This window comes from Anser anser, assembly GCF_964211835.1.
Source record: "Anser anser genome assembly, chromosome: 11".
NCBI classification, from domain to species: domain Eukaryota; kingdom Metazoa; phylum Chordata; class Aves; order Anseriformes; family Anatidae; genus Anser; species Anser anser.
Window position 1 is genome coordinate 20,060,197 of NC_139732.1, and position 23,328 is coordinate 20,083,524.

The following is a 23,328-nucleotide window of genomic DNA, read 5'->3' on the forward strand; positions in this document are numbered from 1 at the left end:
TGCCATCGGGCAGAGGGAGGGGACCTGCGAGTTGAGGAGGAATGGAGGCAGGTCCCTGCTCGACCTCGCAGGAGATGCCCTCCCCTTCCGGCGCCGCCTTCCCAGGTGCCCTTGAACAATAGGTTTGAGGCCCTGGAGCTGGAGAGACCGGTGGGTGAGGATGAGGTAGGAAGCCTACCCAGGAGGATGCCTGAGGTGAGGAAGTTGACTCCACGCCTCAGGACTGCCTCCACCAAGAAAGAAAGAAGGGTGATTGTTGTGGGCGACTCCCTCCTCAGGGGAACGGAGGGCCCTATTTGTCGGCCTGACCCCACACATAGGGAAGTCTGCTGCCTCCCTGGGGCCAGGGTCAGAGACGTTACCAGGAAGCTTCCAAACCTGGTTCGCCCCTCTGACTATTACCCGCTTTTGATAATCCAGGCTGGCAGCGATGATGTTGAAAAGAGAAGCCTCAGGGCCATCAAACAGGACTATAGGGGGCTGGGACGATTGGTGGAGGGAGCGGGAGTGCAGGTGGTGTTCTCGTCCATCCCTACGGGGGAAGGGAGAGGCACGGAGAGGACATGGAAAGCTCATGTGGTTAATAGGTGGCTCAGAGGCTGGTGCCAGCATAGAAATTTTGGGTTTTTTCACCATGGGGAGCTTTACTCGGCACCCGGCCTGATGGCCCCAGATGGGTCTCTATCTCCAAGGGGAAAACGGATCCTAGGCCAGGAGCTGGCGGGGCTCATAGAGAGAGCTTTAAACTAGGTAAGAAGGGGGACGGGGCTCAAACAAGGCTTGTCGGAGCTGTGCCGGGGGAAACAATGGCTAGGCCGGGGAAGAAGGCGATGGCCCAGCTGAAGTGCATCTACACTAATGCACGCAGCATGGGTAACAAACAGGAGGAGCTGGAAGCCATTGTGCAGCAGGCAGGCTACGACTTGGTTGCCATCACGGAGACGTGGTGGGACCGCTCCCACGACTGGAGTGCTGCAATGCCTGGCTATCGGCTCTTCAGGAGGGACAGGCAGCACAGAAGGGGAGGTGGCGTGGCTCTCTACATTAGAGAATCTTTCGATGTTGTAGAACTCCAGGCTGGGAATGATAAGGTTGAATCCCTGTGGGTTAGGATCCGCGGGAAGGCCGGCAAGGCTAGCATCCTGGTGGGGGTCTGTTATAGACCGCCGAACCAGGATGAGGAGACGGATGAGGAGTTTTATAGGCAACTGACAGAAGTTGCAAAATCGTCGGCGCTTGTCCTCGTGGGGGACTTCAACTTCCCGGACATATCCTGGAAACACAACACGGCACAGAGAAAGCAGTCTAGGAGGTTTCTGGAGAGCGTGGGAGATAGCTTCCTGACGCAGCTGGTCAGTGAACCTACCAGGGGTGGTGCCCCGCTAGACCTTCTCTTCACAAACAGAGAAGGACTGGTGGGAGATGTGGTGGTCGGAAGCTGTCTGGGGCAGAGTGACCACGAAATGGTAGAGTTCTCTATTCTTGGCGAGGCCAGGAAGGGGACCAGTAAAACTGCTGTCTTGGACTTCCGGAGGGCTGACTTTGAGCTGCTCAGGACGCTGGTTGGCCGAGTCCCTTGGGAGGCGGTTCTGAAGGGCAGAGGAGTCCAGGAAGGCTGGGCGCTCCTCAAGAAGGAAATCGTGATGGCACAGGAGCGGTCCGTCCCCACGTGCCCAAAGATGAGCCGGCGTGGAAGAAGACCGGCCTGGCTCAACAGAGAGTTGCGGCTGGAGCTTAGCAGAAAAAAGAGGGTTTATAATCTTTGGAAAAAAGGGCGGGCCACTGAGGAGGACTACAAGGATGTAGCGAGGCTGTGCAGGGAGAAAATTAGAAAGGCCAAAGCTCATCTGGAGCTCAACCTGGCTACTGCCGTTAAAGACAACAAAAAATCCTTTTACAAATACATCAACGCGAAACGGAGGACTAGGGAGAATCTCCATCCTTTACTGGATGCGAGGGGAAACCTAGTTACTAAGGATGAGGAAAAGGCTGAGGTGCTTAATGCCGCCTTTGCCTCAGTCTTTAGCGGCAATACCGGTTGTTCTCCGGACACCCAGTGCCCTAAGCTGGTGGAAGGGGATGGGGAGCTGGATGTGGCCTTCGCTATCCATGAGGAAATGGTTGGCGACCTGCTACGGAGCTTGGATGTGCGCAAGTCGATGGGGCCGGATGGGATCCACCCGAGGGTACTGAGAGAACTGGCGGAGGAGCTGGCCGAGCCGCTTTCCATCATTTATCGGCAGTCCTGGCTATCGGGGGAGGTCCCGGTTGACTGGCGGCTAGCCAATGTGACGCCTATCTATAAGAAGGGCCGCAGGGCAGACCCGGGGAACTATAGGCCTGTCAGTTTGACCTCAGTGCCGGGGAAGCTCATGGAGCAGATTATCTTGAGGGTCATCACGCGGCACTTGCAGGGCAAGCAGGCGATCAGGCCCAGTCAGCATGGGTTTATGAAAGGCAGGTCCTGCTTGACGAACCTGATCTCCTTCTATGACCAAGTGACGCGCTTGGTGGATGAGGGAAAGGCTGTGGACGTGGTCTACCTTGACCTCAGTAAGGCTTTTGACACCGTTCCCCACAACATTCTCCTCAAGAAACTGGCTGCTCGGGGCTTGGACTGGCGTACGCTTCGCTGGGTTAGAAACTGGCTGGATGGCCGGGCCCAGAGAGTTGTGGTGAATGGAGTCAAATCTGGCTGGAGGCCGGTCACTAGTGGAGTCCCCCAGGGCTCGGTACTGGGGCCGGTCCTCTTTAATATCTTTATTGATGATCTGGATGAGGGCGTCCAGTGCACCCTCAGTAAGTTTGCAGATGACACCAAGCTAAGTGCGTGTGTCGATCTGCTCGAGGGCAGGAAGGCTCTGCAGGAGGATCTGCATAGGCTGGAGCGATGGGCTGAGGTCAACTGCATGAAGTTCAACAAGGCCAAGTGCCGGGTCCTGCACCTGGGCTGCAACAACCCCAAGCAGAGCTACAGGCTGGGAGATGAGTGGCTGGAAAGCTGCCTGGCCGAGAAGGACCTGGGAGTATTGGTGGATAGTCGGCTGAATATGAGCCAGCAGTGTGCCCAGGTGGCCAAGAAGGCCAACGGCATCCTGGCCTGTATAAGAAGCAGTGTGGCCAGCAGGTCGAGGGAAGTGATTGTGCCCCTGTACTCGGCTCTGGTGAGGCCGCACCTCGAGTACTGTGTTCAGTTTTGGGCCCCTCGCTACAGGAAGGACATGGACGTGCTCGAGCGAGTCCAGAGAAGGGCGACCAAGCTGGTGAGGGGTCTGGAAAACAAGTCTTACGAGGAGCGGCTGAGGGAGCTGGGCTTGTTCAGCCTGGAGAAGAGGAGGCTCAGGGGCGACCTCATCGCTCTCTACAGTTACCTGAAAGGAGGCTGTAGAGAGGTGGGGGTTGGTCTATTCTCCCACGTGCCTGGTGACAGGACGAGGGGGAATGGGCTAAAGTTGCGACAGGGGAGTTTTAGGTTGGATGTTAGGAAGTACTTCTTTACCGAAAGGGTTATTAAGCATTGGAACGGGCTGCCCAGGGAGGTGGTGGAGTCACCATCCCTGGAGGTCTTTAAAAGACGTTTAGATGTAGAGCTTGGGGATATGGTTTAGTGGAGTACTTAGTGTTAGGTCGGAGGTTGGACTCGATGATCTTGAGGTCTCTTCCAACCTAGAAAAAAAAAATCTGTGAAATCTGTGAATCTGTGAAATGAAACTCCCATGGAATGAATGGCGAAATCTCCAGTGAACTAGCTTTGTTTCACCTTAGAAGCAGTCAGACTTCTCAAGGTAGCTTTCTTTTGAGTATTTAATGTTAGCACTGGCTACTGCCACTTCTGTGTTATATCTCCAAACACAGCCTGAGCAATGAGGACCTGAATAGTCAGAAACTAGTCGAGATTTTCTCTTAACTTTAATATTTCATGAGGATGCATCATGCATCATAAGGATGGCTATGGCGTGTCATATAATGTCAAACTGAAACCAACTTTACCATGGTCTACAGTAATAAAAAACAGATAAAGAAAAAGAGAGAGGTGGGAAAATAACGTTAAAGAGCATTCATGGGTGCTTGTTTTTTGATTTTTGATATGCTTTTCACAGCTTAGGACTTGCTGTTTTCTTGTATGTCTATAAGTGCAGCAAAAACAGCTTCTCTTTTGACTGTTTTCTAACCATTCACAAAATTACTTAAAGAGATATGTGATAAACTGAGTTGTGTATAATAAAGTTTCATTTCCTATGATAGCTGAAAATTCTCAGCCAGGGAGTAGAAAGTTCAGCATTGAAGAATTTGAATGGAATATTGGACTCAGCTATACAAGAGTGCAAGCTTATAAATAGTGCCTATTTTTCATCATTATTTCAGAGATATAATTTCTTCTTCTTGTACTCACGAAATATTATTAAAATTCTTGTTTAAGACCTAAAAGTTATGGAAAAGTCATTTGTGCATACTGCATAGATGCAGTAGCCTGATTCCCAGGCTAGAGCTGCCCTGCTGGCCTCCCATTAGGCAGCTTTTCCCAATGAATGACTTTTTTTTTTCTTTTTTTGTGGGGCAGGTGGATAGTGGTGGTGGGATGTTTGTTTTTTTAGTTGTTAGTCCAGTGTTCTGAGTTGCATATAGAGGTCTTATTTCAGAAAGGTGTTCCAGGTATTGCTATTCACTGAAAATGTACGTCTTTGTAGCACAGTGAATGGATATTAAACTTAGATAATTTTTAATCCTGACTTCTTGAAGGCAGTAATAATATATCTGGAAGATAATAACTGAGATGGCAGACAACAGTGCATCATAAGTATTATTGAAGCTTAATTGTTCCACGACTCTAAAGATCTTCCAGCTTTTAGAAGTGTAGCAAAGTCTGAAGTTCTGCATCTTGACAATGACTAGTTTTGAAATTGTGTTCTTTTTAGCTAATTTCATTGTGATTGATTCCATAATTCCCCAGCATGATTTCACGAAGAGTGATATATATTTAAGACTGTATTGCAATTATTGGATAGTCGTCTGAAAGCTTCTTAACAGACTAATGTAACCCTGTCACTAATTACAACTCCATCAAGATGTTTACGCATTGGAATCCATAGTTTAATGCATTACATTTCTAATTCTAGCAAGAGTCAAGCAATCAGTAAAGTTAAAAGCTGACCTCGTTAAAATGAGAAAGTGAATTCAAGTTAGTGGTAGCTTTTTAATTGTAAAGTTTAAAACATTTCTGAAATGTATTGTGGATTTTGAACCTTTATCTTGGAATATAGGAGGAAGGAAGGAATAGGAGAAGAGCAAACTTTATTAAAAAGATTACAGGAGACTGAAGGGAGTGTCTTACCGTACTTTGGTGACACTGTCATTGTGAAAAAAAAATAAATTACTTCAGAACACCAAGTTCTGAAATGAGTCTGAAGGCAAAGTCACCTATGGAACTGCTAACAAAACCACCTTCAGGTAATGTTTTTACTATTAAAAGTAGGCCAATCAAAAAATGGTATTGTTAAAATACTTCTCAGCCCCATCTGGAAAATAACAACACATGAAAGTTAGGGTGTCCTTTAGAGATAGATGAGAGCATGAAGGAATTAAGTGCCCAGAAAAGGGGAGCAAACTTCACATGGGACTTCCTGGGCCTTGGTGAGTGAGGTACCTGCTACGCTGCTGGAAAAACCTGCACTTTCTGAAGCTGCCAGCCTGTTTTTTGAATGAACGTGATGTGTTACACCAGATTGGTGTAAGTGCTCCCTGGCTATGTAATCATGTCTGCAGTGCTGTGCCCAATGAAGTGGGTAACCCTCACTCAGCAGTGAAAGACCAGTTTAAGGCTAGCAGTCATTATAAGATTTGAAATGCAAATTTGTGGTAGCAATTTCACCAGCCACATGGATTTTTTTTCCCACCTCTAGCTAATGAGAATTCAGTCTACTACAGCTAAAGAAGCAAAGGCAATGTAGCACAAGAGTGAATAAGGGACAAAAATGGAGGGAATGCAAAAAAATGTGGGAAAGAATGTAAATTTAAAAAAACAAAGTAAGGATCCAAAAACATTTCCAAGAATCAAATATTTTTGCATCCATCTATCTAACCATTCTTTGATCTAGGGAGCAAAGCTGTCCAGGCTTGTGGTATTAGCTGATGGCTTTGACCTTGGTGGCAGCCTGTCCACAGACACAAGTGGAACAAGACCTCCGCAGGGCTTGGGTTGGCATGGGTTGCTGCATGTTACCTGAGACGTGCTGACAGTGCAGGTTTCCTTCTCGCTTCCCACAGACTGAAGACACCTTGACTTAGCCTAAAGCCTTTATTTGACCTTAAGTCATGCTGAATATTATACTAGAGTGAGTAAGACTGTTTAACTTCCAAGCTGTCATTGTAAATGGCTCAGGATGGAGTTGAATAGTATTTTTGTGTTATAAATGAGGAGGATAAATCTGACAAAGCTTCCCTCTGCCACCCTCAAATTCGTTCTACTTCACCTCTGTTCAAGTTTTATATTCACACATATCTGGATTTTGTTTTCATTCACACATATCTGGGAATTATGCTTTGTATTTTGTATTTTTTTTGGCAATGCATTAGAATCAAATCAAAAGTTGAGTAGCAATATTTACACCTTTTTATAAGACTACTGCAGTTTACATGCACGTAGGTAGAAATGTTGTAATAGTTTGTGATGACATCTGTTAACTTTGAGTCAATATCAGAAAATTCAAATCATATTTACCTTTCATGACTTGAAATTAAATTTCTGCCTTCAGTTGTAGCTATGTACCAGCTGTTTTGCATTCACCTCTGACTGTTGAACATTTAAGATGAAAAGTGAGGTGGACCCATTGATAAAAATGGGAATGAGTTTAGAAAATGAAAATTAAAATCCTTTGTTTACAGCAAAAAGAGCCATAGAGCATTGTAACTAATAAAAGTATTAAGTGCTTCATCAGATTAAAGTGTTTAAAGTTTTAAATATTTGAGATATCCGTCAAATGTAGCTGCTGTCTGTCCTTGACAGAAGCACCATCGTCTGCGGAGATGCAGACCTGTGACCTCTAGATAAGTTTCTATACACAGAAAAATATTTATCTTTATACTATGACCTTCCGTGCACAAGACATGAGCCATGGATTTGTTTCCTAGGGAACTAGTGGCTGAGAAAAATCTATAATTAGATCTGTGGGTTGTTTGCTACAAATGGGAATTGGGTGCTAAGCAGGTTCTTAAAGCATCCAGAAGTATTACATTGACTTCGTATAATGGAACACAATTTTTTAAAATGCGCTTCATCATAATATTGCTTTTTAATATCTTCAGTTTAAAAAAAAACACACTAAATGCTCTTGATAGACTACTTATTCCTCTATGTTCATCTTAACCGCAAAGTATTCTTAGAAGCCTAGACTCCACAGGTTGTTAGTTAAAGCCAAACAAAATTAGACACAATCTTCCAACAAATTTCTTAAACTTAAACTGAATCTTAGTTTTCAAGACTGTTTTTAAGTGAATCATTCTCAACAACTCCATTTTTCTCACTTTATTACTTCTATTCCATTCTTCAGGTTGGCTCTGCAACCTCAGTGTCTCATTTTGCAATTCCAATTACTCCACCCGGCTGGAAGTTCCCACTTAATCCAGATCTTGATTTCTTTCTTTGCTGCATGCATGGATCTAAAGATAACATTTGTAGCTAAATCTGTGGGCAGTAATTGTAGCTGCAGGGAAAGAAAGTGACTAGTGTTTTTTGCTTTGTTTTGTTTTGTTTTTAATATTCCCCTTTCAGCCCAGGGCAGACTTCTCTAGACCTTATCAGCAGTTTATTTTAGCCAGGGCACAGTACAGCCAAAATGGTGCTGTGTTTCTTCCAGCCTAGTGCTAGATCAGACAGCCTTATGATTTTCTGGATGCTGCAAAAGTGGCCTTGAGTAATAAAGTGAAGACTTTGATCTTATTGGGAATAGACAGTACTGTGAAATACTTGCAAAAAGATATTGTAAATTGGCTCTATTCTCTTTTCTCCTACTCCTTGAAGACTTTGCTGCTCCACATGTGCTGTTTACATGTTATGTATTCTGTCCTTTGTCCTGAATTTATGCAATTAGAAACCATTAAACATTGTTTCTGCATTTCTTCCTTTTTAGATCAATGATAGGTTTACAATAAAGCCCCTCTATAAATCTAAATATATATATATATATTTTTAAAGGACATTCTTTGAGATTTTCTTCATGTATTGTAGTCAGTCAGACTTTTCCTAACAACTATAGCTTTGTAGCTTCTTCAGCTAGTTGTCACTCAAAATATGGTGGTCCTCAAATTCTTTCAGCCAAGAGGGTGTGTTACAAGTTAGTAACCTAAGCGGTAATTAAAATATGCTCATTAAATGGCTTCCGATAGGCCAAATCAGCCAGTGAAATATCCAGGTCTTCTGTGACAAGTAATACTTCCAGGTAATTCTCCTTTGAGATTACAAAAACCTGTGTTCATAAATTCTGTGCTGCCAGTAGGAGGAAATTATTGTGCGCTGATTCTAGAGTTTGCAGATACTTATCTGAAATCAACTACTACTTAGGAAAAAGGGGAAGTGAAAATTATTTGTAATGAATCTTCTTGCTCTTTATAAATGAAGAGCAAAAGAAGTTGAAGGATTACCTGCTACAAAAGATAACACACATCATTATGTGTTCATAGAATTAACTTACTTCTGTCTGAAAGCAAATGCTCACTGGTAGTAGTCCATATTGTTCAAATCCTCAGGTTTGGTAGATGAAGTCTGCAGGCCCCAGTGCTATCGCTATTCTTCAGGGGAAATTGTTACATCAGTGTAGAACTACAACAGTGAACCTCAGATGAAAGGGAACCACCGGGACACAGGGCTTCCACATGCATAAATTCATTGTGTTTCATTTGGGCAATTGTGCATCCTGCTACAAAATTGATCTGAATTTTGTAAAAGTCTATGCATAATTACAATCAAAAGCCGTTATGTTGAGAAGATATATTTTGGTTGAAGATAAAATGTCCTATTTGTGTTGATTATTCTAAAAAGACCTCAAAAAATGAGCACTGGTGATGAAATTACTTCATTGTTCATATACTATATCATTTTCATACATTACAACATTACGTTGAAATAGTCATCTGTGGAATTTATTAACCTTCGCAAATTTCAGATTTGGAATTGTTTGTGTTATAGGGACTAAAACCTTGCATTTGCACTGGGGTAACAAAATAAAAGTTGGTATAGTATCTTCCTGAAGCACAGCCCCAGTGCAACAAAATACTTAGAAGTGCCATCTACATTTCAAGCACTACAAGTTCCTTTTCTTCATGTACCTGAAGTTCTAAATATGTTACCTGATAAGAGTGTTCATTTATTTAGATTGCTTCAGGCAAGGAACGTTTGTACAGTTTGTAGCTCCAAATCAGTCTTGCAAACATGCATCAAAAATATGTTAAAACTACGTACTTTAATTCTCACAATGGTGTTCCTAAATGTGACACTTCCTGTAATGTTTTCAATGACAAAACTCATAGTTAAGATGCTAAAAAATCAACCCTGTTATCTTGAGATTATCATTGTATGATTTTTCATTTTCACAATTAATTTTAGTTTCAACTTCTGTTTTTTTTCATTCCTACATTGCATCTCTGACAATTGGTCTAAAATTTTCCACGTTTAAGGTATTTGAACACCTAGTGCTCAATACTTCAAAAATTTTATATAGCTATTAAAAAGGCTTCAGTTTAAAGATGCATTTTACAATAATAATACACGTTGTCTTGTTTGAAGAACTTTTTTTTTTCCTGTAATTTCTAAGAGTGTTAAGAGATCTAATACAAAAGAGTGTGAATAAGAAGTAATTGCTAGGCTTGTAATAGTACTTTTGCCTGATAGTCACCTTTGTACTTTTAAGTGCAAAAATCCAAACTTTTTTTTGGTAATATGTTTCTCCCAGTTGAATCTGAGTCTCCAGAATCTGAGACAGGATTTTAAAGTTAAAATAACTGAATTATGTCTTTCGTTGCTGAGTTAAATCAAATCTTTCATATACATATACATTTTGCTTTCTCTGGAAAATATATATATTCTTCTTAGGACTGTCAACAGCATGAAGCAAAAATTTTGTAAATGATGACACAGAAGCAGTGTTCACTGTTGTTTTCTCCAGCTTACAACCCAAAACCTTCACCTTGACTTTGACTGTTTTCCTACATCAGTTATCGCTGGAGGTTGGGTCCGTGTTGTGTATTCCTGTGGCTGGTCACATTTGCTTTTTCATTCTTTGCTTGTAGTTTCAAAAGTGCTGCTCTAGTGCAAGCACAAGTATTAGAATTTGAGTGATTGGCCGATGTGCTGCTTTAAGCTTCGGGGTTACAGTGCATGGTCTAGGAGATCTATACAGCTTTGAAAATCTTGCCTCATACATAGACTGGTTACTGAAAACTGATCTGGAACTATTTTGAAATTCAGGGCTGTAATATTGCCTCCACTACTGTATTACATGAGCATCTTTAATTGCTGATGGCTTATTCTGCTGTTTACTTGAGTTTTGCAAGTATTGTTCAGGCTACTCTATACCAACCTAGCTTGTGTCTCAGAGAACATACTGAATAGATATTTGTTCAGATGCATTTCAGCTAATAATTATTTTTTAAGTTTGATGATTGTGAAAGGAAGTTATTGTGGACCTTACCAGCAAGGCTTGCTTTGTGAACGAGAGAAAAGCGTAACATAAAATATATGTTGTCATTTATAGTGTGTTTCTTTTATCCCGCATTATCATGAACAATGGACAGAGTCGTGTGGAGGAACTTAATTTCTGTTACCTTTAGTTATGTCAGTAAATCACCTGGAAGTTCTTTAGCATCACTCAGGTATTGAGTGAGTTCTGATGTAAGCCCTAGTCAGAGGGAAGGTCAGATTTGGCCAATACGTCTCCCTTTGACAAAGAGCAGAACTAGGTTGCCATGATAAACTAGTTGATCTGATCCTCAGTTAATGAAGACACGTGTATTGAAAACCAATAGACTTAATAAATTATTAAATCCAACAAATTTATTTGAATTGCTTTAAAACCACAGTTTTTGTATGTTTATTTTATAGTAGTGAAGAAGGTTCTGTAGGTTAGGGGGGTTGCATAATGATGAGAATATTTTGCGTTTGTCTTGACTGAAAGATTATTTGAGTCAGAGCACAGAGCAGAAGGAGCCTCCAGCTGTAAAGAGTGGTTTTCAGTATGGCAGGACAGGAAGTGTCTGTTCGAATATTTATATGTTGTCTAAACAATGGGCCTTAAACCATTGTTTTGCTCTTCTGGAGTACACTGATTAAAGAAAAAAAAATAGTTCAGTGCTAAATATTCTGTGGATAATTTTGCTTCCTAGAAAAAGAAGGAGGAGGGCAGAAAAACACCACCATGAAAACCAACCAAAAAACCCACAAAGCTAAAAAACACGCTGGAAGCAGTTTAACACTCCAAAGTGAAAAGTATTAGGACTGGAACCAAATGTACCTCTCTGAAGGTGGCATTCATTTTCTAATTAAAATTGAAACTAATATATTGTACCTCTAATTCAGACAGTGCCAAGAACTAAGAAATTACAGAAGTGATTGCAGCAAATACCTACTGAGACTGGTGAACTCTGATGGTGCTGTTAAGGACGCAATTATTATGGCTGCAGAACTGTAAAGTCTCTCTCAGGGGGTAGTGTGTTTTTTGTACTTCTATTTCTCTTCTCTTGAGAACACTGGTTTACTGTTGCGGTGTACCTGTAACAATAGGGGGATCACAATGCTGAAATGAGTTTAGCTGGAAGGGATACATAATGTCAGGTGGAAAACAACACTTGGTAAATAAGTTTTGGCTATGGTTCAGCAAAAAGCAGATCCTGTCAGCTAAGTAACGCTCTGTTTTCTTCAAAGTGCCTCTTAGTTGAGCCCTATACTCATCTCTGCCTTTTGTTAATTTTGTTTTGATTTTTCAAAAATAATTCTGTTTTGTCTTCAGTGCTATATAAGGGGTTCTGACAAGGCTAGCATGGATCATGTCAGTTTTCAATATGTTTATTCTTCAGTGCATCCTTCACATTGGAAAATGCTGTTAACCCTTGTTGAGGTGGGGAAATTAGACATATCTAAGTGCATCTGTGCTGTCCTTTGGGTCCTGGGGGAGGAAATAGACTTCACAAGTCTGTATTATTGTGGGATGTTCGGTAAGCATCTATTCTGTCTACCCCATCTGCCCACGTTGGTTTGGTTTGGAAGGGACCTTTGAAGATTAGCTAGTCCAACAGCCTGCCACAGGCACTAGCCCAGGTTGCTCAAAGCCCCACCCAGCCTGACTATGAACACTTGTAATGGTGAGGCATCCACTGCTTCTCTGAACAACCTGTTCCAGTGCCTCATCACCCTCAAATTATGAGGTTTTATGTGCAACGCATAGCTGCTGTCATATGGTGCAGAAGTTTTCAATATTAGAACCTGCAATGAAGCACTGAAGGTCCTAAAGCTGTGAAAAAATTCTGGAGATAAGCATTTCTGTCTGTAGGTAGTAGCAACTGTGGGAAACTGAGCTTTTTTAGAAATGTAGAAATAACATCCCAAAGCAAACATTCCAGCAGAAATAATTTGGCCTTGCCTGTAAATTGGGAGAGCATTGTTGTGTAATATGTTGTAACCTAGGAAATTTTCATACCAACAGTGCTGTGTTTTAGATGGCATTCAGAATAGCAGTCTTGCCAGAGGAGATGTCAGACAATCCTCCTGTTCTTTCTTCCTTGCTCTTGCTGAAGCACCAAACCATATGGCAAATTAAGCCTGATTTGTATTAAACTTTTCATTGTACTGAGCTTAGTGTGAACTGGGAAATGCACTTTCTTTGAACTATGCAGCCATTATATAAGCTTCTTAATTAGGAGATGTTAATGTTCTTCTTTACATTCCTGGGAGTATGTAGCTCCCTCTTGTGGCTAATTAAACATTTTAAGAATATCATACTGAAAATTACTTTTTATCTTACCACCGTTGCACTTGAACAAGTAATGCAACGGTATATGGAGCATCTCTAACCTGAGTTTCTTAATACTCCATCAAGCATGAGTTGCTGTGCAATAACTAGATACCTAACTGACTAAATAGATAGGAGAGAAGCCTCTGCATATACTTGAACCAGGACTGTGCCTGCTTCCTGAAGCTTTAAAAAGGCTCAGCAGAAACATCCTGTCATTTAGAAAAAAAACTCTGCTTTCTGGTAACTCCACTGATCCCATACATTGTATGCTGAGGAATGGTTGCAGTTAAGGTTGGGATGAGATATGGAATGCACTGTAGCTCCGGGGAGTACAAATCTTTCAGGTACCACATTAGGATGTATTGCTAGCAAATTCAAGATTAAGGTCTTTGTCAGATTTGGAGAAAGAGTAAGTTTTCCCTCCATTCAGGCTTGTAGGGATGCTTCTTACTGCTATTATTATTACTCTTCTGCCTTTCTATCTAGTATGAAGAAGGATCTGTATATAATTATCTGGAATCTGTCTTATAAATTCCCTTGTAGAATATCACTAATGTCCATGAGTTGTTGTACTTTCTTTCTATGGTTTCTTGCAGCTGGGGCTTTTGGCCTATACTATGTCTCAAATTTGTGATGAACAGTTAGGAAATGTTTGACTGCTGTGGTGGGATAGGGCTCTTGTGCAAACATCTCTGAATTAGGTTTTTCTGCTGGCCTGTGGCTGAAATGGTGCCTTTCAAACCACTCTTCTTATATTAGACGTAAAGGAGCACTTCTTGTAATAAGTCTCAGAAATCAGGACAGAGGACAAGCAATTCAGCTTTTCCGTACAAAAGTGAGCAATGGTCATGACACTGCAAAATCATAAGCATAATACGGAAATAGAAAAACATACTTTTAAACTTGATGTAATGAACAAAAACAGAGATTGGTCAAAATATGTATTGAATATTGGGTAGCTTTCAGCCATTAAGTTTTGGTTTCATCACAGAACCTGAAGCACAAAGTTAGTTTGCCCTTTTGTCACTTGCAGTGTTGTCTACCTCTGTGTTTTGTCATGACATGCTCAAAAATACACAAGAAGAAATTTTCATCTATTAGCATTTCTGACTAGGAGGAGGAAGGAGAAAAAAGTTGAAACAATTTTTTATTTTGAAATTTCTCCATTTCCCAAAGGGTTTGAAAGTCTAAACTTTATCTCTGAAAATGCTGATTTTCTCTTTCATAACTTGTGGCTATTTTTTTCCTCAATTAAAATAAAGGAATAATGATTATGGAGTTTAGTCAAAATCTCCCTGCACAGTAATCTGCCAACCAGTGTTGCTGAACCCACAGCAATAGGGCAACAAACATATATTTCCTCAGGGACATTATTAAACACCCCGCATATTGATTATAGCAAAATGGGCACAGGTCCAGATTTCTAATGCCCCTTGTTCCTTCCGATTCCTGAGCTGTGATTTAGACCAGCATATAAATACTTGACTTAATGTTTCTGTGGAAACATTAACAATATAAAATTTCTAGAAACAAAAGAACATGAAACAGCAGTTGGAAAGAATGGCTTGGCAAGATTGTCAGCCTTAAAGGGCAAGATTAATTTATAATCCTTCTAGATTCTGGTGTGCAAGTACAAATTTGCAAAGCATGTATTTTATAAGAAACATCATGTAGCTATGCAAGTTTACATATGCTACTGTCAGTAATCTAAAACAGCCTTGAAATTGGATTTTTAGGGATTTTTTCATATGGGAAACAAGATAGTGATAGTAACCAGGAGTTTCAGTACACACATATGTATATAAGTATTCATGCATTTGGAAAGTGGAGGAATTCCAACTGTGTGACTAAGCAGAGTTCTGGGCAGGATACCCAGATATTTCTGTGAGGAGATTTTTCCTTGGTTTAAAATCCTGGGAAAGGAAGAGTATAGAAGAGAACAAGAAAGGGAAAAAAAAAAATCCCCAAAGTCATCTATTTTGAAATTACTAAGATTGCTAATAAAAAGGGATGACTAATTGGAAAATAATGTGTGATGGCTATCTGATATGATAAGAGTTGTCGTGAAATAAGTATGCTTTATTCCATTTGGTGGAATGTGTCTTTTTTTCTTTTTCTTGTAGGATTTCTTCGCAGCTAGTTTATCAATTTAAATGGGAAAAAAAAGAAAAAGAATTAAATAAAATGTCAAATGCTAGACATGGAGTGAATACAGTAGCAATGGAATAATAGAAATTTTAAGTAGTGAAATAGAAGACAGTAAAGATAAGATAGCAACTGCCTAAGGACTTGACTAGCTTTTCCATGGTTTAACACAAGAATTGGAGAGTGTTTTCTGAATGATTGAAAGCATATTTTATATTTTCATATTGTTGGCGGGGAATATGCCTCAACATTAGGATAAAGATTGAAATTGCTTATGTGGGTTTAGAATGATTTTATTTTATTTTATTTTTTTTTTAATATGGCCTGTAACTTCTTGTTTTCTGCCGTGCAGGTCATCAGGAGTGAAGGGACAGAGGGAGCAAAGTTTCGACTCTCTGGTAAGGGAGTAGATCAAGACCCAAAAGGAATTTTTAGAATCAACGAGATCAGTGGGGATGTCTCTGTGACCCGAGCCCTTGACAGAGAAGCAATTGCCAATTATGAGGTGAGTACTCATAGCAATAGGATCTCTGCCTCTCTGTTGGTAATACATACTTTTGAATGCGTATTAGCTGTTGAAAAAGACTGCAGTTACTGAAGGTTAAACTGTGAGACACCGTCCTAAAAAATTTCCAGAAGAACCGTTTATCCTTTGGAAATTGTAAATGTGTGTATTTTTACATGCAATTGAAACTCTGCTCTGCTTTCTGCATGTATTTCTGTCATTTATCTTCAGTAGAAATACTGTCTGAAATTCATGTACGCATATGATTTGTGAATACAAAATTATGTTTGGACAAAAGAAGGTATTTTGGGAAGTTGCCTCTAAGGTACTACATGGTTATACTTTCTCCTTTTGATTGTCAAGTTGTCAGTGGAATATACTATTCATCTCTGTTTTGTAGTAATGGATATTTTTAATTGAGCCGCAGAAGATCCTGTTAATGTCAGCAGATACATTGTCAAACATGTGTCTTCAACAAAGATTTTATGAAGGATTCTTTTCCTTGTCAACAAAAGCTACGTTTCTCCTCACTGAAAATACAGCAAGTGATCTTGGAAATCTGTAAAATAACTGCACCATGATGTCTTGAATTGCATAGTATAAAAAGAGGATCTGTCAATTCATGTTTTTTATCTCACTCTGGAAATGTGCACTCAGTTAAATTGTGTCTTGGCACTTCAATATAGATGAGAAGCTGGATTCAAAATGCCTAGTAGATTTGTGCATTGCCACTTCTGCCCCAGCATAGCAGATCTGATCTCTGTATCATCATGCAGAAGGGAGCGTATACTGCGCCAACCCATGCGGGGCTCGGGGTCTGCTGACAGTTCTGATTGCTGTCCCTAACCTCTTAGTTTTGTCTTCTGCTGTGTAGTAATTACTACTTTTGCTTTCAGTGCTGTTTCTCTCCTCCTCTGGAAGAGTTTGCTAGTTCGATGACTAGTCATGCTTGCCCAAAAAGCATTGCTAAAATGTACCATATGTTGATTTTCAACACTTAAACATCTATTTCTCATCTGGGTTTACAGTGAAATGTATGTTAACCACTTGCGTAGGATTTATGGTAGCCACTGCTGTCCTTCTTAAAAGAGAAATGTTGCAGTTTCTCTTTATAATACTGTTCCTCATCTTCATTTTCCAGCTGTTTCCTATTTTATCATAGTGGCTTTCTACCTTAATGTATTGAGTATAAACCTTGAATTTTATTTTATTTTTTTTACTGAAAAATCATAGTAGTCTTTTCAGCCTAATGCATCAAACCACAAATGGCCCTCCTATCTGATCTGGCAAAGCATACACTTAAATTAAGACAAAAAACATTTCCCTAGAGAGGAGCCTTTTTGAAGCAATGCAAATTATATACAAATAGTGCAGTGTAGCAGATTATCCAGAGCAATGCAAATGTATATCCTAATAGGTTGTAGTGCTTCCTAACCTGTTATATAGCACTCTGCTCAGCATGCTCACTGGCATCCTGTTGTGCAAAATGTAGCTGAAAAGTTCTGCAGAAGGAGAACCCTCAACCTGATTTAGTCTGTCTTTGAATCCAGCCTGTTGTTTTCCAATAAAGATGTTTCATGGTGTCAGGAAGGCAGCGGGATTTTCTCCTTGATTTCCTTGATACATTGAAAGATGAATTACCAAAAAGACTCAGATTTTTGTCAAGCTTTTTGAAAAAAAAATTCACTTGCTTCCCCTGCCCCCCCAGTATCGATTTCCTGAAAGATTTATTTCAAAGCAAAAGGCAAAGAAGGAAATAATAGATCTCCATGAAAAAAAGTGCAAGTTCTTTGCAAGCCATCTTACTATCAAGTATATAATCAGTGATGGGGCAAGGATGAAAAAATGAAATTTGTTTGAATCATTCCAGCTACACAGAAGGCTGCTGTGCGTTAGCACTGATTTATTTCCTATTCTTAGTGCATATATACTCAAGGGATGAGAATTAAAGCAGATGTTAATAGGGCACAAAATCGAGCTTTGGTGATCACAGTATTTCATAGAACTTTGCAGCTTTTACACATCCATGTACCTCAAAGCACTTTAAACTATCTAAGGGTATTTAATCTCTAACAAAAAACGTTGTTCTTTCTACCATTGAAGGTTCAAGAGTAGTTTTTGCTGTCTTGTTTATCCTGGAGGAATATTGAAAAGCATGTAGGACTTTTTCCTATGATAATTCATTACAAGAGAAAAGTGATTAAATTACAGGGCAACTGAATTCCACTCAGAAAACCATTGATTGTCTGAGTTAATTGCCACTTTACACTGTTTGTTTCAATTATTTTATTTTTAGTAAAGGATAGAAAAAAAATTTAAAATAGGAAATATCTGAGAGTTGGGGACTGCTAAAGTCTATCTACTGCAGCCAAGTTGCATGGTAGTTGTGTGTTGAGAAGAGCTGTTTAATAGCAAAAGAAACTCAAGCTGGGAGAAGAATACAAGGCAGATGCATTAATGACCTGAGCCCCAAGCCCCCTTCCCGATACAGACTTATTTGATTCATTTATTAGTTGGTTTTTATGAAATTAGTTAAGTTGTTCAAAAGTGGACAAGGATGTGAAATTCCACCGAAATATTGATGTCAAGGGTGATTAATTGTCATAGCAAACATGACCCAACCAGTTGCACATTTCAAAATGTGTTGATTTCTGTTGAGAAAATGAAACTGTGTCAGAGGAGGCTGAGTGAGACAGAAGTCCAAAAGCCACTACAGTGAAATTAGCCATAAGTAATTATTTTTTTTCTCATGTATATGAAACTATGCTATTGAAATCCTATTTGCCAGTGGAAATCGGTAGATTCTTCTGATATGTTTGTCCCTTTAGCTTTGTGGGGTGCCTCCTTAAAGGTTGGAGAATGTCAGCTAGCAGCAATTTTAAATGAAAACTGTTTATGAAGAAGTGCAAGAGGATGTAAGGATGCTACTATGCCAAGCTAAGATAAATTGTTTTAGAAAAGTTTTTTTTTTTTTTTTTTTCCCTCTCTCAAAAGAAGTGTAATGAAGAGCATCCTGACATCCTGACAGGAATTCTCTGGATCAGAGAAAGGAATGGATTTACACTGAGTAGTTTTATTTTGGGGTTAGATGCCTGTTGGTGCAACTACTAAATAACGGTCTGAAGAAAGGACTTAGGCAGACTATAGTTATATTATTGAATTGTTTCTGGTTTGTTGAGATAAGCAGGTCACCTAGAGCCCCTACTTAATATAAGAAAAAGGCATTCAGTTTACAAATATGCTATCAAAAATAATGTCTTTGGTTTTCTATCAAGACTTGAATGAATAAAACTGGTTAGAAATTTCAGGGAATGGTAGATTGTTTATCTAGTATTAAAAATTGCAGGTGTTTAAAACAAATATAGAAATTTGAGGAGGATGGATTTTCTAGTTCAGATCACTGAGGTACATCCAAAAATGTCTAATAGTCTGGGAAATTCCTGGCACACTTCAGTTCTGCTGTCTTTTCTGATTCCAAAAGAACAGGAATTTTATTGACTTTCAGCTGCATCGTTAAGCAAAATATCAAAAGAATTCAGTTGTGCTAATGTCCGACGACAGAACTGAAGGATTCCAATGAAGTTGGAAGTCTAGTTGTGTTAAGCATTGAAAGAAAAGGCTAGCGAATTGCGAAACAAAGGTTCAAATACGAGGCCAGTGAAGACTGGCTGAGAAACAGAGGTTATGGGGTAACATGTTAATTGAAAATGTGGAGTTGTTTTTCCAAACCTCACATTTGCACAGATACTGTGTTCACAGGCAAAGTGCTTCCGTGCAAGTACAAGCAGATTACCATGACTGAGATGACAAAAATTACTAAGTTAAAGAACTATGTTTGGTTCTTTATTCAAAGGTTAGATATGTCCAAAAGATATAGGAATAGGAATCCATTAATGTTTTTACAGTTCATATATGAGATTTTGGTTAGGCATTCCTTCTTTCCTAGGTATGTCCCAGTACAGGACAAAGACTGAAGCTGTATAAACTCATTTCCTATCACTTCCCATCACCATGTGATCCTTGCAGCAGTAAAATCCAGTCCTGTTAAGCATCAGTGGCGATGTGCCAGCTAGTCAATGGCTGGCTTTCAGTCAGGTGTCAAGATGCTACAGGATGGTGCCATCATTGGTGGGCTTTTTCATAACTGCAGGGTGTGCGGAAGAGAAATGATCAGAAAGTGATCCTTTGCAAACACGAAATGGAGAAGTTTGATAAAACCATTCAGCATCAGTGTGCAAATTAAAGCTGTGAACAAATTTACATAGGTAATTTGAACTGTTAATGAAGAGTTAGTTTTAATTATTTTTTTAAGTGAAGAGCTTTATTTGCTTTAGAAAATACTTCACAAGTAGAGGTGTGAAATCAGTTTTCAGCTTTTTTTTTTTTTATAATGACTTATCACACTTCTATGAAAGGATGCCTTGCAACTGTTAGACTGAGATATTCAGAAAAGTTATGTTAACAGTACTGAAAAGCAAATTAGGACTATTTCCTACGTATTGCTGTTTCTATACATTGAATAACAAGTAGACTGAGACCAGGCTAAAGGATTCGAACCAATGAACAGCAACCAAATCTTTAGCGTGAACTGCATCAGTTCAAGTTACATGAGACTGCTATTTCTGTGACTGAGCCAAACATTTACAGGGATGCTTGCAGTCCTACTGGATTCTATTTCTGTGCTTCATAAGGAACAAAAAATGGGAATGCTTCAGAGGTTTGAGGAAAACTGGCATAGTCAGGTGCCTGGGAGTATTTTCTGACAAAGATGTTCAAGTACTTGAATGTATTTTTGCATCTAATGAAAGCAGTATAAAAACCTAGAAGTAAAAAACTGTAATTTACCTTGTACAGAAAAATGAATTTGTCTTGTGTTTAAGTTGAGTATAGTGCAACCACATCCTTTTCAGAATGATTTAACATACCCTGATACTGAATCTCTGCAATATGCAGCATGGAGATAGATAGCGCACACTAGAGTGTTTCTCTCTCTCTTTGAGAATGAAAACCACAGATTTGCTTCTAATTTCAAGACTGGTCTAAACTGTGTTTTTATCTTGGTTATCTGCACTGGCAGAATTGTATGAAATTTAAGTGATCTGCTCTGTCTTGAGCTGAAACCAGTTATTGCTGGGAAAGGTCAGACCTCCGTCATCTCCCAGTAATTTCCTGAAAAGGAGAAGGCACTCAGCATTCCATGGGAGGAAGGGTTTTGGTCTTGTGGGGATGTAAATTTCAGTCAAATGTGTTTGACTTAATTAAAACGTAAACAATACACAGAGAAAACATAATGAAATAACGGTGCTCCCAAACTGCATGTGTTACATCCAAAAAACTTGGAATCGTGGCAGAGTACAAACTTGTCAGGGAAGAATCCTGACCATTTAGCAATGAGAAAAGATTTCACATGGGGGAAAAAAAAAAAGAGCAGTTCCTGTTTAGCTATTGGATTTGATTATTAATAAGCTAGAAACTTATTTGTATAAATAGGCTGTAGTTAGATCAACTGACATACAACTGAAAATTCTGGAAGTTAAAATGATCTCTGTAGCTTACATTATATAAGTATATGTAAAGAGTGCATAAGATATCAATATAAAGAAAAAATATATGTTTATAGTATGCTTATATGTATATATTCAGCAAAGTGTTCACATGTTGTGGGTACACTCAGAGATGACTGTTTTGAACTAATTTCATAGTCAAACTACAGAAAGGGAAATGAACACTGGCTGAGAAAGTGCCATTAGGTTGTTACCACGCAGCACTACTTGAAGTTTAGCTGTCCCTACGTGGATTCTTCAGTAAGCAAGCTGATCAGCTCTGTACAGAAGAGGAAAATTCATCACTGTGAATGCTAAAAATAAAGAATTTCTCTAGGTAGGATCTTAGGAAAAAAAAAATAAAAGAGAGAGAAAAAAGGGGGCTGCATCTTGAAAAACATTGAATTCCTTCTTTCATAGCTACACATGAAGGGACTGCAGGCTGCTCTGTATCCTGAGGTAGGCATGATAATCTTAACTTTGCAGAGATTTACGTCTCAGCAGTTGCACTTGTGTTCACTTAGCAGTCACAGGCTGCAATTTCTGAAAACCTGTGTTGGTTTAGCTTCCGAATTAGCATTAGAAATTGATCAATTCACAACTGAAGCTCAGTTACAGTACTATTATTCCAATATAGGCCTTTTCATATAGGAAGAAGAAATCAACTCTGCTTTTATATCAGAATCCATTTTACTTCTTGAAGATGTGAAATGAAGGAAGTTGAAGGTCTGCTCTGGGCAAAATGTTGCCCTGTTTTCGTGCTCCTTTCTAGAACTTTCACTATGGCCCAAAGTTTCAGAGCAGCGAAGTTTCACCACTGTTGGCAGTGGGTTAGGTTGATGTACTAGTGTGCCTGTGGCCATGCAAGTTCTGCAGCTTGTGGAGCTCCGTGGATTTGTGGTGCTTGATTTGAGTCTCTGCCTGTTTGTCTCTTTGCCTTATTAAAGATCTGCTGTTGGCCTCTGTAATTGCCAAAAAAGTATTCAGCCCCTAAAATGGTATTATAATACAGAGGACTGTACATCTTATGGGAACTTGTTCTTCATGCTCACAGTACTGACTTAGTACTGGTCTTTGCTTCTGACATGATTGCTTAGGACTTAGCACTGCTTTCACTTGTATGGCAAGAGAGTGAAGTAAATGAATCTGTCAACCTAAAAAAATACTTTTCATCTAAAAAGTAAGAGTGATGAATTAGTCAAAAAATGGTGCATCCTGTTCTGTATCAAATGGATTTAGACACATAAGACATGTAAAGAGAATGCCCTAAACTTGAGGAAAACCTGTATTATTATTATTTTTAATATAATTTGTATTTTTAACCTTTATTGTATATATTGAGATTATAAAATGAAAGATTGTGCTTTAGGAAATTTTACTTTCATTTAACTTGAAAGCAGAAATGCAGCAGTGAGAAAACCCAGCAGCAGTCTACATCATTCAGTGAGATTTGTATGGGCAGACTCCTGAATTCATTGGGAACTTTTGGCATTTGTTGTTCACTAAGATGAAAAACAAGGTGATCACCATAACTGTGTGCATACATCAAGTATTTGTGCATATACATTTTACATAGAATCATATTTTGTAAAACTAAGATTTAAATAGTTGCTTACACAGCTGGGATGTAAGTGGGATGTCAAGCTACTGGGAATATCTCCCTTCTTCCCAATTTTATTATTATTTTTTTATTGGATGAAATGAAAACCCGACAGAAAGTCTAGTTAAAATTCATGTTGTTTTTATGTATATTCTGCCATTTTGTCCTGGGGGAAAAAGATATTTATTTTGTATAAACTCTCCAATTTACCATATCTTGTTCATTTTTACTGTAAATAGTCTATTCAATACATACTGCAGATCTTAATGTTATGAGATATCAGCAGGGTACTGTGATTCATTTCAGAAATCACTAGCATCCTCATATCACTTATTGTGGAAAGCACACTAAAGTCAACAGTTGGTTTTGTTAGAGGGCATATGCTTTATTCTTAGATCTAACTGCTTGCATGGCTTTGTCATTCCTGCTGTTCAACAGCACTGTCATGCCATTTGTAGGAGGAACAGAATGAAGTTTCATTAAAGGGAAAAATCAGCAAAGGTTTGTTTATAACCCTATAACTGCAAAGAGAAGGTA

At 39.5% G+C, this 23,328-nt stretch overlaps 1 protein-coding gene across 7 annotated transcripts in view; it reads left to right on the forward strand.

The window, feature by feature from the left end:
• CDH13 (cadherin 13) overlaps positions 1–23,328 on the forward strand; it is a 493,014-nt gene that overhangs the window by 222,641 nt on the left and 247,045 nt on the right. For all 7 annotated transcript variants that reach the window (XR_014588949.1, XR_014588950.1, XR_014588951.1 and 4 more), the window contains one exon: positions 15,496–15,648. Coding sequence is in view for 2 of the 7 variants with exons in the window: in XM_083851524.1 (XP_083707650.1) it covers positions 15,496–15,648 (153 nt within the window). In the remaining 5 variants the exon portion in view is untranslated. The remainder of the gene's footprint in view (positions 1–15,495; positions 15,649–23,328) is intronic.